Below are 16,961 nucleotides of genomic sequence, written 5' to 3' on the forward strand. Positions count from 1 at the left end.
TTTCACTAATTGCCTAAACAGCTGGACTGATGCATGCTGAACAACATCTGAAAGCCATTCCTTTGAAAAACAACCTAGGTACTGCTGCACTTCTTTTGACATGTACAGATCTGACAACACCTGGCACTCCTGATGCAAGAATACAGACATTTAACAAACTTGTTCCTAGATGCTTCAAAAAACTTCATAGAATTGGATTCTAAGGCTGAAGGGGAAAAAAAAAACTATTTATGAAGTTTCTTTTCCTTCAGAGGGGTTTTGTTTTAAGGGGTGTTAAAATTCTCTAGTCATCCCTTAAGTGTTCATTTTCTCCCCAGGATAACTTCTAAATGCAAGCATGACACAAAATACATTACTACACACATAATGCCCAGAGATTCCCAAAGAACAGTATATCATTCACTTCACTTATGTGTGCATGCACCATCACCTAATAGAAGCAAGGAAATTGCTTGCAGTTCCATCCTAGCTCACAAGATCAGTGACTGACATTTGCAGATACTTTCATTAAAGTTATTATTTTCAAAAAGTTTTAGATTGAGATATTATCACAAGTTTTGATAAAAATCAGCATGACAGAAATAACTTGTCCCAACCCAGGTTTCTAGACACAGAAACTGTTTCTCAACATCTAATTGAAAAATACCCCCCCCCTTGAATCCAGAAAATCAATATTCTAAACCTCCTAAAAGAGCTGCAATGAGTGGGCAACTCTTCTATAGCAGAATGGACTAGATGATCGTAGGTCCCTTCCAACTCAACTATTCTATTATGTAGAACACTAGGATCTAACTATACTTTCTGAAACAGATATGTATATTGCTTATTAACAGCACATTCCTTATTTGCTTTTTTCATCCAAAATACTTTATATATAAACCTCTATTCAACCTTCAACCTTCATTAAACATTCATTTCCTATTAAATAAAACTACGTTTTTAAGTTCTCTCCCCTCACATTATCAGCATAAAAGTTTGAAACATTATTGTAAAGGCTCTTGTTTTATCAGAAGTAGTAGGGTAAACAAGCACAGTTTACCAAAGTAATATCCCTTATTTTTCTCTTCAAATTGAGAAACAGCAAGTAATATCTATTCATTGCCTAGGAACAAACACATAGCAGGGTTGAAAAGGAGATGTTACAAATGCAAACAAAAGCAAGTATCAGGGATCTGGTAGTAGTTTCACTGAACTCTATGTCCATAACAGGACCAAGGAAAACAGAAATGGCAGAAGAGTTAAACCCACAGAAGAAGTTACCTCATAAGAAGAAACTGGGAATTCTGTATAGTCTGCTGATTGTTTTCTGTGTTAGATGTATTGGTTGCTGCTATAGATTGTGAGAGAGTGGTGGGGATGCTGCTTGTGTTAGTGCGTCTAGTTGCATTGCGTGCAGTCTCCAGTTGTTGTCTTGCTGCCTGTGCATGCTGTCGCTCCAACTGCAGTTGCATCTGCAGCTGCTGTAACTGAGAAGCAGAAGGGCCAGAAGAATTGAGCTGCCCTGCAGAACGTCTCACGCCTGATAACTGAGATAAAAGCTCTGCCAGAAAAGAGAGAAGTTTCTACAGTGAAATCTGCTTAAATACATATCACACAACAGCATAAATATGTCCTGAATACCAGTATATCAATTCCTTTGTTTTCTAAAACCTTTCATCAATGAAATTAATGAACAAATCATATTGATTTGAAAAGCTTCATGGACTATCCATTACAAGCATCCCATGTCTCAAAGCCCATAGGGTAAGGAAGATTAAGAATCATCTAAAGAACTGTGCATAAATAGTTAAGTCAAAGCTTGAAGCTTTTTAAACCAATAAGAGTGAACCTATGGGGAATACCACATAAGCAAAATCCTGTGCAACAATTCTCCAAAATTTTATCTTCAAGTCATAATAGTTATTGACTAAGAAACCACTTCAATTATGACTTCAGTTGGTGGCTTTATATCCCCCCATACACCTTCAATGCATATTCCAGAGGGAAGTTGTGCTACAGAAAAGACAACTATTACAGAATCATTTCAGATATTTTTAGAAAATATTCCGTTCAGAAAGGTTTTTCAAATGTTGTATTATATGAAAAATATTTGATCACAGCAGGGCTTTTTTGTGAGACTTCTGACCTCTGCTGGAAAAAGAAAAATTCTAATGATGAAAAAAAAAAAAAGTCTAGCCTGGATTCCTTTCCTCCAAAGTTCAAGACTGTGACAAATTCTGTCCATGCTAAACACTTCCCAAAATAAATGTTAATAATAAGTTATTGCTCAGTGATTTACTACAGATTATATTCTACACAAAGCTGCAAGTACTACTTTGTTGTGTTTGATGCAAGGAGGGCAGTAGTAGTAGATTATTTTGTTCCCCTTTCCATTCAACCCTCAATAAAGCTACAAGTTGCTATTACAGGTCATAAAAATTTTCCATCTTACTTTCAAGATATAATTCTTTGAAACTAGGTTTTCTTAGGGGAATAAAGTACAATGCAGTAGCTCTTTACATCAGGAACACTTGGAATGCCAAGAGTAAATGCTCAAGTCACTTTTAATCAGCACAGCTAATCATATCAAGATTAACTACCAATAATATTTTATTTTACTAATTACTGATAAGCACCACAAGGAGAAAAATAAATAAATAAATAAAGTTTACAGGTCTGTTACAAGCACAAGTTCTAACTTCTGGTAGTATGTACTAATTATTACCCTAATACAAAGGAAGACTTATAACACTGCCAGGTAAGACAGATGTATTTATCCTCACTGCTTGTAAGATCACTTTGAGTACAGCTTAACAGAACCCTGGTAGCAGATGTGAATTTGAGACACAGGCTTGGCATGACACAGATACCCAGCCAGGCTGCACTACATTCTCTGAATGCAAAAAACATAGTACTTCCACCAAAGAAAAAAAACAAAACAAAAAACCCAAAACATTTTATTACACATGCTCCTAAATGGGAAGGCCTTGCAAGGTTGAAACAAACCAAGGCAGCCACTTCACATTTAACTCAGCTAAAGTAACACCCACTGTAACGGTAAGAGGAAGTCTTGCACTCCAGGACACACAAACATCCTCCCTTCTTGCACCAACTTTAGTGCTTTACAGAACCATGACCTAATTTAACTCACTAAGATGACAGAAAATTTTTCATCCTCTTTTGCTGGGATATTTTTAGTAGTAGAAGTACAGCCAGCAGGTCTTGGGAAGTGATTCTTCCCTTCTATTTGGCACTGGCAAGGCCACATCCAGAGTGCTGTGTCCAGTTTTAGGCTCCCCAGGACAAGAGACACATGAACATAATGGAGCAAGTCCAGTGGAGGGCCACCAAGATGATCAGGAGGCTGGAACACAGTACGTGAGGAAAGAGTGGGAGAACTGGGTTTGTTCAGCCTGGAAAAGAATACTTCGGAGGATATCTTATTGCTGTCTGAATCTACCTGATTGGAAGATACAGAAAAGACTAAGCTAGACTTTTCTCAGAGGCATACAGCAATAGGACAAGAGTCAGACAAAGGAACATGGGAAATTCCAATTACATCCAAAGGGTTTTATTTTTTGTATCCCCCCCACTCCCCCCTTTTAAAACATGAAGGTTTTTAAATACTAGAACAGGTTGCCCAGAGAGGTTGTATGATCTCTGTCCTTGGAGGCATTAAAAACTCAATTGAATGAGGCCTTGAGCAACCTGATCAACCTGATCTAAATAGATCTCCTTTGAGAAAGGGGGTGGAAATAGACAACCTGCAGAGGTCAATTCCAAACTAAATTTTTCTATTATTTTTCTGCCATTTCAATGAGTTACTGTCTCTCAAGGAATCACAGCCTAACAATAAGAAGCTCCAGTTTAAACATTCATGCCCTTCCAGGATCTGAAGCAAAGGCAGACAATAGTAGGAACTTAGAGAAGTGCAGCAAGTTCTGAATTTTCCCTGACACTTATCATCTTTCACTATATGAGTGATTGATGTCTCAAGGTTTTACATTAGGACAAATTATAGCTCTTTTAAAAATCAACTTCTTGGTCAATTTTTATTTTTACCTCTTCATAGAGAACTTATTCTTGAAAATCACAAAGTTGAAAAAATACTTACAGATTATATCTGTAAATCCTAAAAACATGCCTGCATGATTGTTGGAAGTTAAAAATGAGACATCTTCCCCTTGAAAATTCTCCTAAACCTGACCAAAATATGACACAGACATCAAAGAATGGTTTGGGTTGGAAGGGACCTTAAAGATCATCTAGTTCCAACCTCCCTGCCGTGGGCAGGGACATCTTCCACTAGACCAGGTTGCTCAAAGCCTTATCCAACCTGACTTTGAACACTTCCAATGATGGGGCATCCACAACTTCTCTGGGCAACCACCCTCATCGTAAAAAAATTCTTCCTTATGTCAAATCTAACCCACCCTCTTTCAGTTTGTAACCATTGCCCCTTGTCCTGTCACTACAGGCCCTGATAAAACGTCTTTCTCCATCTTTCTTATAAGCCCCCTTTATATATTCAAAGGCCACAATAAGGTCTCCCCAGAGCCTTCTCTTCTCCAGGCTGAACAACCCCAACTCCCTCAGCCTTTCTTCATAAGGAGAGGTGTTCCAGCCCTCTGATCATTTTTGTGGCCCTCCTCTAGACCCACTCTAACAGGTCTATGTATTTCTTGTACTAGTGACCCAAGAGCTGGATGCACGCTGGATGCAGGATCTTGCACTTGGCCTTGTTGAACTTCATGAGGTTCACATGGGTCCAGTCCTCAAGCCTGTCAAGGTCCCTCTGGATGGCATTCCTTCTCTCTAGCGAATCAACTGCCCCACTCATCTTCATGTCATCTGCAAACTTGCTGAGGGGTGCACTCAATCCCACTATGCCATTGATGAATATATTAAAGGGTCCCAGTATAGACCCTTGAGGGACACCACTCGTTGCTGGTTTCCACTTGGACACTGAGTTGTTGACTGTAACTCTTTGGACATGGCCATCCAGCCAATTCCTTATCCATCTAACAGTACTTCCGTCAAACCCATATCTCTCCAATTTAGAGGCAAGAATGTTGTGGGGGACTGTATCAAAGGCCTTACAGAAGTCCAGGTAGATGACATCCATAGCTCTTCCCTTGTCCACTGATGCAATCATTCCATTGTAGAAGGCCACTAGATTAGTCAGGCATGATTTGCCCTTGGTGAAGCCATGTTGGCTGTCTCTAATCACCTCCCTGTCTTCCATATGCCTTGACATAGCTTCCAGGAAGATCTGTTCCATGATCTTACCAGGCACAGAGGTGAGGATGACTGGTTGGGAGTTCCCAGGGTCTTCCTTTTTAAAAATGGGTGTGGTGTTTCCCTTTTTCCAGTCACCAGGGACGTAGTCTGACTGGCAACTACATCAGCCAATTCCCTCAGGACCCTGGGATGTGTCTTGTTGGGTCCCATGGCCAGTGTATGTTCAGGTTCCTCAGGTAGTCTCGAACCTGATCTTCTCCTACAAAGGGAGGGACTTCTTTCCCCCAGTCCATGCCTTGAGGTTCAGGGACTTGAAAGATGTGGGAAGAGAGATTACCATTGAAAACTGAGGCAAAAAATTTTTGAGCATCTCAGCCTTCTCCACATAGACTGCCACTAGTTTGCATGTCTTATTTATCAGTGGTGGATACATTTTCTTTAATCTTCCTGTTCTGGCCAACGTACCTGTAGAAGTCCTTCTTATTATTCTTTGCATCCTTTGCCAAATTCAGCTCTAACTGCACCTTAGCTTTCCTGGTCCCATGCCTACACATCCAGTCAGCGTCCCTATATTCTTCCCAGGATACATGTCCCTGGTTCCACTGCCTATGCATTTCCTTCTTACACTTCAGTTTGATGAGGAGGTCCTTACTCAGGCATGATGGTCTCCTGCCTTCCTTGACCCATTTCTTGCACATAGGAATTGAGAACACTTGCACTCTAAGAAAAATGTCCTTCAAGAGCTGCCAGCTCTCTTCTGCTCCTTTGTCCCAGAGGGCAGTTTTCCAAGGGGTCTCATCTACAAGTTCCTTAAACAACTGAATGTTTGCTCTCCTAAAATTCAGGGTCCTGACTCTAATCTTCACCTAGCCCATATCCCTCAAGACTGTGAATTCCACCAGGGCATGATCACTGCAGCCCAGGCTGCCACCAATCTTGACCTCTCTAATTAGTTCATCTGTGTTGGTAAACAACAGGTCTAGTAATGCTTCTCCTCTGGTCAGGCTGTCTATCATCCAGATTAAAAAATTATGCACATTTTCCAGTAGATGTCAGGGTGATTGAAGTCCCCCAGCAGGATCAGAGCCTGCAAGCATGATACTTCCTGTAGTTGAAGTAGGAATGTTTCATCAACAGGCTCCCCTTGATTGGGTGGCCTATAGTAAACACTAACCACGAGGTTTCCTTTGTTGGCTTGGCCCCTAATTTTTACTCATAAGCTCTTAACCTGTTCATCGCTGTTTTTCAAAGACAGCTCTGTGCAGTCAATCTTTTTTTTTTTTTTTTTAGATAGAGGACAACTTCCCTGCCACTCCTTCCTTCTGAACAGTTTACAGCCATCAATTGCAGTGCTCCAGTTGTGCGATTCATCTCACCATGTTTCAGCAATAGCGTTTACATCATACCTTTCTAGCTACACAGTGGCTTCCAGCTGCTCCTCTTTGTTACCCATGCTGCATGCATTGGTATAGAGGCACTCACTTCAGCTGGGCTATCAGCCTTGTCACCTTTTTAGAGGAACATGCCCTAATTCCTTTAAGGCTTTTCACAGGTGTTTCCCTGTTGGTTCCTAATACATCAGCAACCCCTGGCTCCTGTCTGGTGCTCAAAACTCCATCTCCTTCCCCCACACTAAATCTAGTTTAAAGCCCTCCTTGTAAGTCTGGCCAGCTTGTTGGTGAAGACCCTCTTGCCCCACTTGGTCAGGTGAATCTCATCAGCTCCCAACAGACCCAGCTTCTCAAAGGTAGATCCATGATCATAGAAGCCAAAACCTTGAGTATGGCACCAGCCACACATCCAGGCATTCAGGCATTCACTTGTTCAATTCATTTCCTCCTTCCTGAACCCCTTCCTCTGACTGGGAGGATAGAGAACACCATCAGTGCTCCAGATCCTTTTAACATTGCTCTGAGGGACACATAATCTCTTTTGATGGTTCTAAGTTGCCTTGTTGCAGTATCATTGGACCCTATGTGGAATAGTAGGAATGGATGATAATCTGTAGGGTTCACCAGGCTCAGTACCCTCTCAGTGATGTCACGAATGTGAGCTCCTGGTAGGCAGCAAACTTCTCTAGAGAAATTGTCTGGATGGCAAATGGGTGCTTTGGTGCCTCTCAGTAAGGAACCTCCATTTACTAATACTTTATGTGCTTTTCTGGTGGCACTGGTTCTAATGCAGGTGGATGGTTGGATCAACTTTGCATGGTCAGCTTTTCCTGGATCCTATCTGTTACTGATGTGCTCTTCGTTCTCCAACCCCAGAACATCGTATCTGTTACATAGGGGCACTTCAGGGGAAAGGGGAAGGTTCTTCCTTCTGCCCTGATCAAAGACAAGAGTCCAGTCTCCTTCCATCTCGTCAGTTACTTGTGTCAGTCAGCCTGAGGTTGAATTCAGTCTTACCTTCCCCTTGCACAACCTTAAGGCAGGGCTGTTGTTCAGCTCTATATAAAATGCTTATTAAAATACAGTTATTTAAGAATTTTAAAAGAGAGTTAAAAGACCTCCTAAAAATCAGCAAGCCTGTCATCCAAACTGTAATCTGAAAGTAAACTGAGCATATTTTAAATGTCTATCAGTAATATTCCAATTGAACCAATTTCATCTTGATGAACTCAAGTACAGCACTTGGTTTGTGCTAAAAAAATTAAGATTCATCTCTAACACCTCTATGCACACAGCAAATTAAAGCTAGATGCATTGAAGTAGGTAACAGTGGTTAGAAACAATTACATTTAAAAATACATACATATATATCATATGAGGAGAGGCTAAGAGACCTGGGACTCTTCAGCATGGAAAAGAGAAGGCTCAAGGGGAGGAATCTTATCAGTGTATATAAATACCTGATGGGAGGGAATGAAGGAAAGGGAGCCTGACTGTTCTCTGTACTGCCCACTGACAGGACAAGAGGCAATGGGCACAAATTAAAACAAATGAAATCCATCTGAACACAAGAAAACAGTTTTTACTGTGAGGGTGGTGAAACACTGTAAGAGGTTGCCCAGAGAGGTTGTGGAGTCCATCCATGGAGATATTCAAAACCTGACTGGACATGGTCCTGGGCAACCTCCTCTAGGTGGCCCTGCTTAAGGGAAGGGGGTGGAGTCTTGGACTAGATGATCTTGAAAGGTCCCTTCCAACCTCAACCATTCTTTGATACCACCTGTGGACAGGTCAGTCATGGGAATGAGCCTGGAAGTCTCTAAATTTAAAAGCACAAGCTAAAGGGGTAGTGTTTTTCATTTCAGAAGTTTCAGGTTCAATCCCTGTAGACAATCCAATTAAGGATACTTTTAATCAGTAAACACCCATCAATTATGACATTGAGAAGCATATATTTTTTCTTCAAAACACAGAAAAACAAGGCAACTGTTATCATCTTGGATGGATTTTGTTTCAAAGTCTATTTAAGGATTCTGAGCTAAATTCAGTGGTTACAGCTCTTACCAGCTATAGGATCCATGGTTTCTCTATTGCTTGGAGAATATGAACTCTGAGAAGATGAAAGCCCACCAGTGGAACTGCTAGTAAAGTGCATGTTTGATCTACGTGCACGGGGGCCTCCCAAACCCCGGCCTGGGTGAAACATTCTACGTACGTGCCGAACGCCACTAGATTCATCGTAACCAAGCAGTTAAGAAAAGTCTTTTGCTATAAAATATTAAACAGCAAGAACATTTACTAGGTGGAATAATCAGGCAATACGCTATTCCTCATTCATAAAACAATGATTCAACTTTATAAGCATAATGTAATCATAGCTATGGTGCCAGTCAAACCTAAAGATCTGAATCCAAGGCACAAAATTCATCTTTCCCAGGCTTTTTATCATGTCTAAAAAATGTCAGGATGGATTTCCTGCCTTCTGGATCAAAGTTTTCTACTAGGTAATTTAAACATTTTATACTTTTATCCAAGGAATTTAACCCATGCATCTTCAAGGAATTGCAGGTCAACAGAGGATTCAGCACTTCTGTTATACCCCTTTGCTTCATCTTCCCTCTCTCTCCACACAAATTCCATTTGCTCCAATTATGAAAACAAGCCCTTTCACTTTATTTCCCACATTTCTTAGGAGATGTCTATAAAAGCTATGACTTGAAATATAAGCTTTTTCATACATACTGAGAGACTATCAGCAAATCATTTAAAGTTGATCTTTCCCAGAACAGTGTTAACATATGAGGTCTCCCAAGACAGTCTAGCTAAAGCTTCCTTTTATCTTAAGAAGCACTAGTGCAATTAACTACTAAGCTAGGAAATAGTGTACTTGGACATCTTATTTTTCAAATTTCTAAATTAGTAGCTTTAGCTCACCTTATCTCCACTTTTCTTATTTTCAAAAATAGCATGTTTATCACTTGTATAAAATCTATTATTTGTATCAGACTGGTGCCCAATGTACTTATCACACAATGTACAATTATGGTGTAGAATTAATTTCCTCATGATATCACTGAGTTGAGAAATTTAAGACTGAAAAATTATTAGACTTCTTTTGGCAAGTAAGAATATCCAGTTACTATAATAAATATTTCAGGAAGAATTGACTCTTTCAAATCTATTATGCTATAGAGCATAAAACATTTCACTTGCAAGGTTTAGGAGGGGGGGAAAAAATCTCCCTTGGGACAGAATATAGTTGTCTAGCACAGACTGGTTTGTTCCTCCTTTGAATCTGTTGATATTGGATACTGGTAGTGATAGAACATTGTCACTAATATTTTACTGATTGACTACTGCTCTCATGCAGTCTGGGAAGCTTTCCATAGCTACATCTGATAGAAAAATGGCCCCATTCTGGGATATTTTAAAGTAAACTTGGGAAATAAGATAACTAGAACATCCATAATATAAATCCTTTGAAAAATTCCACTTTGGTCTCATTTAGAAAAAGATCTTAGTAGCTTGCTAACTGCACCTTTCAAAGTGTTTTTAAGATAAACAACATTATTTAAATACTAGTTAAGAGTATATTGATGTCTCACCTAACTATGCTGGAGTTAGAAAAGCATTTGGAATTCTTAAGAGTTGTCCAGAGTTTCCAAGGATAAAGGTGATATCTTGCAGTGGCTGCACAGGATTCTTCACAAGAAATATGTGCAGCAATTTAAAACAGCTTAAAACCCCCTTCTAACTACTACACAGAAGACAATATCCTTTCCTAAACTGCTAGCAACTGATCAGGGGGAAATCTCTCCCCCTTTTTCTTCCTTTTAGTCTTAGCTGTCAGAAGACATGAAATAGCACGCAACATGGAACAGTTAGTCCAGAAAAAATTTCACCTATCAAGTTTTGTGGACTTGGCAACACTGATTGCTAAAGCAACGCTGTACAGAAACTTCCACATGCATTTTCTATAATTATTTATAACATGGTCCAATTTATAAAGCTCCCTCCCATCAGTTTTGTGATGACTGACACTGTGGCCTTACTCAGTAACTGAAAAGATTATTCTGATTTCTCTAGCTCTTATGTAGCTAGTAATAAACATGCATTTCCCAATTAAAAGTTATCTAATGTCACTGATGTGGGAGGGGGAGAAAAAGTTCCAGGAGTGTGAATTCTAATCCAACACCTCATCTACTTCAACAGGAAGTTAATTTCACTGTGTGATTGGGACTGACAATTTAAATGCTAACAAATTTAAATGTAAATACAGATCACAACCAAAGTGAAACCATTTCCTCTAATGTTGCTAGCAGTAGATATAATGACCTTGAGTTGTTAGGCCTTTTTTTTTCTTTTAAGAAGCCCTGGACAAAAAAGGCACTATCAAATTACACTAGGAGTGGGGTTTTTTAAATGAGATACAGAAAGATAAATAATTTATAGAGATCACTTAACAAGAGTTTTTCATGATGGCTTGTACTGACGTGAAGTAAGGGTATCTTCTGAAATTATATTGTAGGCATTTGTACAACAAAAAACAAGCTACATCATTACTATTCCTAAGACCAAGTAACGCAAAAGAAAACTGTATTTAAAGTGCAAAGAAACTGACAGTTTGAGCTCTTCAGTCATCGAGAGCAGTTATATCACTACAATCTGCAGATAACTGAAAGACAGCCCTAATCCCTAGGAAGTCTCTGTCCTAATAGCTCTTCTAGTTATACGTTTTTAAAAAGTCAATAAATAACAGGCTGCAACTACCCTATTGAAATATGGTGATAAAACTAATCAAACACTTAAAATCACTCAATTTCAAAGTTCAAAGCATTCTCTAACACATTTGCTTTTAGTGAAATTTACTGATTTCAGTCTTGTAATTATCTATAATACACTATTCTATCTGGATTGCTGCTTTCCCATACACAAAATGGCATCAGAACTAATGACCAAGAAGGGTAAAAACTGCAGTGCAGATAGAAGCAGCTGGGTGTCAAAAACATCTTTAAAAAGTTTTGCTATCAGGAATAAAACAAAAACACACACCCACATTGTCAAGCTATACCTAAAGCTCATTCACAGTCTGATTAGATAGAAATATATATACATATAAAAAATTCAGACATACAGATCCCCTATAATTCCCCTATAATTAAACACCAATTCTAAAAAATAAGCAAAAGTGATGTAGCCACTTGGCTACAGAAGTCAAAACAAGTAGTTACAGCTATCATAAGGAATAGTCTATCCCTTTTCCCTCGACTTAAGAAAGGATATTAAATCTCTAGGAGCTCTGTGTTCCAGTGTAAGATGAGCTGCAAAGTCATCTGTGACATGATTAGGATCCCCTCCAGGTAATGCTGCACATATTGGACAAATCTGAAACAACAAAGTGAGAAAAAAAAACCAAACACAACCAACTTTACACAAATCACAAAACACATAATTCAGAGTTGATCACTTAACATGGATTCTTATATTTTAAATATCACATTCTTATCCTATATATAAACAGCCACAGGTTTAAAACACTAAATGTGTTCAAATGCAGCTGTTAATTTTAGTATCTTTTTAAGACCCACTTTTCCTTGTAATTATGCTTTTAATAATACCATGGAAACTGAAAAGTAAAATTTTCAAATCCTATCTGCAATGTTTCAGCTTTCAAACTTATCTTTATATGTCAATTCCAGCACAGACAGTAGGTCTGGTTACACAGGATTACTGCTTGTATGTACCTGCATATGAATACCCAAGCAAATTCTCATTCATGTCACCAGAGAAGTGTGGGAAGGAGAATGAAACCAGATGTGAATATTCATTAAAGTATCATCACTGAGACTACCCACTGAGGTAACATGCAAGTAGAGATTTAGCAGAGAATAGAAACTCCTTATTCCTACCAAGTATTTTGGGAGATGGCATTATACTTTTGTTTTTTCCTTAAGCCTAAACACACATTTAAAAAAAAGTCTAAGGATACTTACTGCCATAGCAACCTTCATTTATTATTTTTATTTTTCTTCCCAATGACTTTGCATCCACCTGAGAGAAGTGTGCCTTAAAAGTCCTTTGTAACAGTTTTGCAGGCCAGCCTTAAAGTTTGACAGATCACAGGTTTATAATAAGCCAGAAACGAGAAACTTCCACACAGTATGTTAGGTCTTAACTACTCTTTCAGGGAGATCAACCTGGACTTTGCAACTTATAAGACTGTAAACTAGGGGGGAGACCCAGGACACCAGACTGGGAGGGGTGAGGGAATCAATAGAACCATACAAACCAATGAAGAGACATGCAGGGAGAAGGGGCTGAGCCCTGAGCCTGACCACCATAGTCTGTCCTATTAAATCTTAACAATCTCTCTGCATAATCTCACTCTCTACCCTAAGCATATGTATGCTGCAAGGACTAAGTGCCAGCTGCTGGTGAGACCTGTGTATGTGTGAATGAAATTTGGTGCCAGCTACTGGAGTCAGACTGGGGTTGTAGGTGCCCCTGTGATGTCAGCTACTGGAACAAGTGAGGGTCCTAGCATCAGTAGTTGGAGGGGCCATAGCTCTTTAGACCTAGGGCAAGTACTACAAACTTTGTGCCTAGAGTGCTAGCTACTAGGAGAAGCTGTCATGAGTGGATTTAGTGCCAGCTACTCCAGTCAGACCAGGGGTGCAGGCACCCTGGCCTGTGGTGTCAGCTACTGGACTGAATGGGGTCTTAACATCAGCTACTGGAGCGAGTCGTGGTCTCTGCCTCCAGCCACTGGGGCGGGAATGGTGTGTGTCCCAGAAAACAGCTAATGAGGAGGGACCAGCACTGGTGGCTGGAGCAGGACCACCAGTCACAGCCCATGTGGTACCTGGTGCCAGTTGCTGGGGGAAGGGGTGGGTGGGTGGATGTCTGCATCTTCCCTAAACCTGGTGTGCATGTGTATTGGCTAGCAAACTTCAAGTTAGACTAGCTAATGAGTAGGGAGGAGCCTCAAGTCTAGGCAGGAGTATGAAGCAGGCAATGGTCTGTGCTGGTATGCCCAGGGGGACTTGAAAATGTGGAGTGTCTGTGGGATGACTGTGTGAGTACATGTGTGTTTGCTAACAAGCATCAAGCTGGACTAGGGGGCAAGTAGGAGACCTGTGAAACAGGTAAGAGTGCCTGGAATCCAGGCAGGGGTACTGGACAGACAAAGGGGGCCATGCCAGTACTCAAGGGATCAAAGTGAATATGTGTGTGCTTGTGAATCCAGAGAGTATCATGTGTGTACCTTCACTAGTGACCTTCTATCTCTATCAGCTGAAGAGGAAGAAGAGGACTTGGCTGCCCATACTTATGTTTTATGCAAGTCCTACATATAGGTGCTGCTGAAGGAAGCACTGTGTCTGTGGCCGTCTGTGTGACGGGCCATGTCAGCATCCTCTGTGTGTGTACAGGTCTCTGGAATATGTGCTCAGCTTGTGGATCAAGATAAAGGCAGTTTAATAAAACAAAAGCCATGCATGGAAGCAATGCAAAGCAAAAGATTTATTCTCTGCCATGTCCAGCCACATCCCGGGAAGTAGGGCTTCAGTACATATAGCAGTTACTCTGGAAAACAAATGTCATAACAACGAATGCCCCCCTCCGCTTTCTCTTAGCTTTTATTACTGAGCAAACATCATATGGTATGGAATATCCCTTTGGCCAGTTTAGGTCAGCTGTCCTGGCTATGTCCCCTCCCAAGATCTTGCCCACCTCCAGTCTACTGGTGAGGAGGGAATGTTGGAGAGACAGCCTTGATGCTGTGCAAGTAGCCAAAACACTGGTATGTTATCAACACCTTTCTAGCTACCAATACAAAGCACAGCACTATGAGGACTGCTATGGGGAAAATTAACTCCATCTCAGCCAGACTCAATACAATGGAACATCCCTTTGGTAAGTTGGGATCAGCTGTCCCAGCTGCATCCCCTCATAACTTCTTGTACCATATGACATCTGCTCAGCAATAAAAGCTTTGCTTCCGCACATGGCCTTTGCTTTTACTTTATTAAACTGCCTTTATCTTGACTCATGAGGTTTTTTTCCATCTTATTTTCTCCCCCACCCCGTCCTGCTGAGAAGGGGAGTGGCTTGGTAGACACCTGGCATCTAGCCAAGGTCAACCCACTACATCCATACCATATGCCATCATGTTCAGCAATAAAAACCACGGGGAATAAAGAAGGAGGGATGTTTAGAGTTATGGCGTTTGTCTTCCTAAGTAACCATTACATGTGATGGAGCCATGCTTTCCTGGAGATGGCTAAAGATATGCCTGCCAATGGGAAGGAGTGAATGAATTCATTATTTTGCTTTGCTTGCGTAGGCAGCTTTTGCTTTCCCTAATAAACTGTCTTTATCTCAACCCACAAGTTTTTGCACTTTTACACTTCTTATTCTCCCCCCCCCATCCCATTAGGGGCAGGGAGGAAGTGAGCAAGCAGCTGTGTGGTGCTTACCTGCCAGCCGGGGCTAAACCACAACCAGCATTTTTGGCACCAAACATGAGTGTCCTGGTTTCAGCTAGGATAGAGTTAATTTTCACCAGAAGCTGGAATAGGACACAGCCAGGACAGATGACTACCCAAAGGGGTATTCCATACCATATTGAAAGAGAGCTAGTCGTGGAGGGGCAGACTGTCTGAGAGTGGGCCGAGTGCCTGGTCGGTGAGAAAACTGCATTGTGTATCAATCACCCACTTTGTATATACTAAGTACTGTTTGTTGCTATTTTCCTCTTCCTTTGCTGTCCCAGGAAACTGTCCTTATCCCAACCCACAAGTTTTCCTTTTTCTTCTGATTCTCCTCACCATCCTACCAGGTGTGGGGGGGGTGGGGGTGGTGGTGTGAGCAAGCAGCTGCCGGCTAGGGCTAAACCAAAACAGTACTTTTTGGCACCCAACATGGGGCTCAAAGGGTTGAGATAATGACAAACCTGACCAGAGCATGTTAAAACAAAGTTGTTATTTGCATTTATTATATTAGGTAAATAGTCACTGGTCACAATGGTGTTTGGTTTGTTCACATGGCTGTGGTATATGAACCCTTACTTGCTGTATGTATTCCCTGCGGCGCTATTTATCACCTCTGGGAGAGGGATCAGTATTCTCATTTTGCTGTACTGTGTAATATCGACTTATGCTATGATAACATCAATGGTCATGAGGTTAAACTGCTATTTCATAGAATCACAGAATGGTTTGGGTTTGAAGGGACTTCAAAGATCATCTAGTTCCAACCCCCCCTACAATGGGCAGGGATACCCTCCACTAGACCACGTTGCCCAAACTCCCATCCAACCTGGCCTTAAACACTTCCAGGGAGGGGGCAGCCACAACATCTCTGGGCAACCTGTTCCAGTGCCTCACCACTCTCACAGTAAAGAATTTCTTTCTAACGTCGAATCTAAATCGACCCTCCTTCAGCTTAAGCCCATTACCCCTTGTCCTATCACTGCACTCCCTGATAAACAGTCCCTCTCCAGCTTTCCTGAAGGCCCCCTTCAGGTACTGGGAGGCCGCAATTAGGTCTCCCCGGAGCCTGCTATTCTCCAGGCTGAACAACCCCAACTCTCTCAGCCTGTCCAATTGTATCTGGTATTGCTGTAATGCCCATACCTTGGACGACATCTCTTGGAATTGATTAATAATCACACCCAATCTATGAGGAAGATGGGGGGATATTTTCTTCCACTCTTTAACCTCCCCTTTTTCCTTCAGGCTAGTCACAGCAGTTTTTGAGAATTCTGAATACCCTTGAAATATTCAAGACAACACGTTCCTATTGCTATGTCTCCTGAATGTATTTCAAGTCTTGTTTAGGGATACAAAAGATTGTTTTAAGAATACCACCCAGGGATCTTCCCCAAGGCTGGAGAGCCATGAGTTGCATGCCACATGGGAGAATATGGGCAGGTATCTAGAGAACTTCTCACTCCCAACGGTTTGGAACTTCACTCACAAACAACTACAGGACCCTGATGAAGTGCTAGAATATTTGAAAGGAAAATGCTGTGGATATTCCAAGGAGGCACAACTTACCACCCTGTGCTGGGCCCCGGCCAGCATCTACCAAACACTGCTCAAAAGTAGGCAGTGCCCTCAGGGGCAAGAGAGGGAAAACAGAGCACCAAGCACTGTGGCTACGCTACTCCAACGCCAGCAAGAGTCACCGCAGCCACTACAACCCCGGTGACAGGCACTGCAGCTGAACCAAAAAACCAACCTGTGCCGGTATCAGTCGCCCCTATACACAAGAAGAAATACACAAAAAAATCAGTGCACTTAGTAAGGGATGATGATGAACCAGGGTCATCACAAGAACAGGAGGAAG

General features: G+C 41.2%; 1 protein-coding gene across 2 annotated transcripts in view; it reads right to left on the minus strand.

Annotated features, from left to right (window-relative positions):
* The window catches only part of LOC142599181 (E3 ubiquitin-protein ligase KCMF1-like), a 63,645-nt gene that overhangs the window by 1,960 nt on the left and 44,724 nt on the right, over positions 1–16,961 (minus strand). For both annotated transcript variants that reach the window (XM_075739052.1, XM_075739053.1), the window contains exons 4-6: positions 11,895–11,996; positions 8,676–8,850; positions 1,261–1,540 (exon numbers count right to left, since the gene is read on the minus strand). In XM_075739052.1, coding sequence (XP_075595167.1) covers positions 1,261–1,540; positions 8,676–8,850; positions 11,895–11,996 — 557 coding nt within the window. The remainder of the gene's footprint in view (positions 1–1,260; positions 1,541–8,675; positions 8,851–11,894; positions 11,997–16,961) is intronic.

The sequence above is a fragment of the Balearica regulorum genome, chromosome W, assembly GCF_011004875.1.
Source record: "Balearica regulorum gibbericeps isolate bBalReg1 chromosome W, bBalReg1.pri, whole genome shotgun sequence".
NCBI lineage: Eukaryota > Metazoa > Chordata > Aves > Gruiformes > Gruidae > Balearica > Balearica regulorum.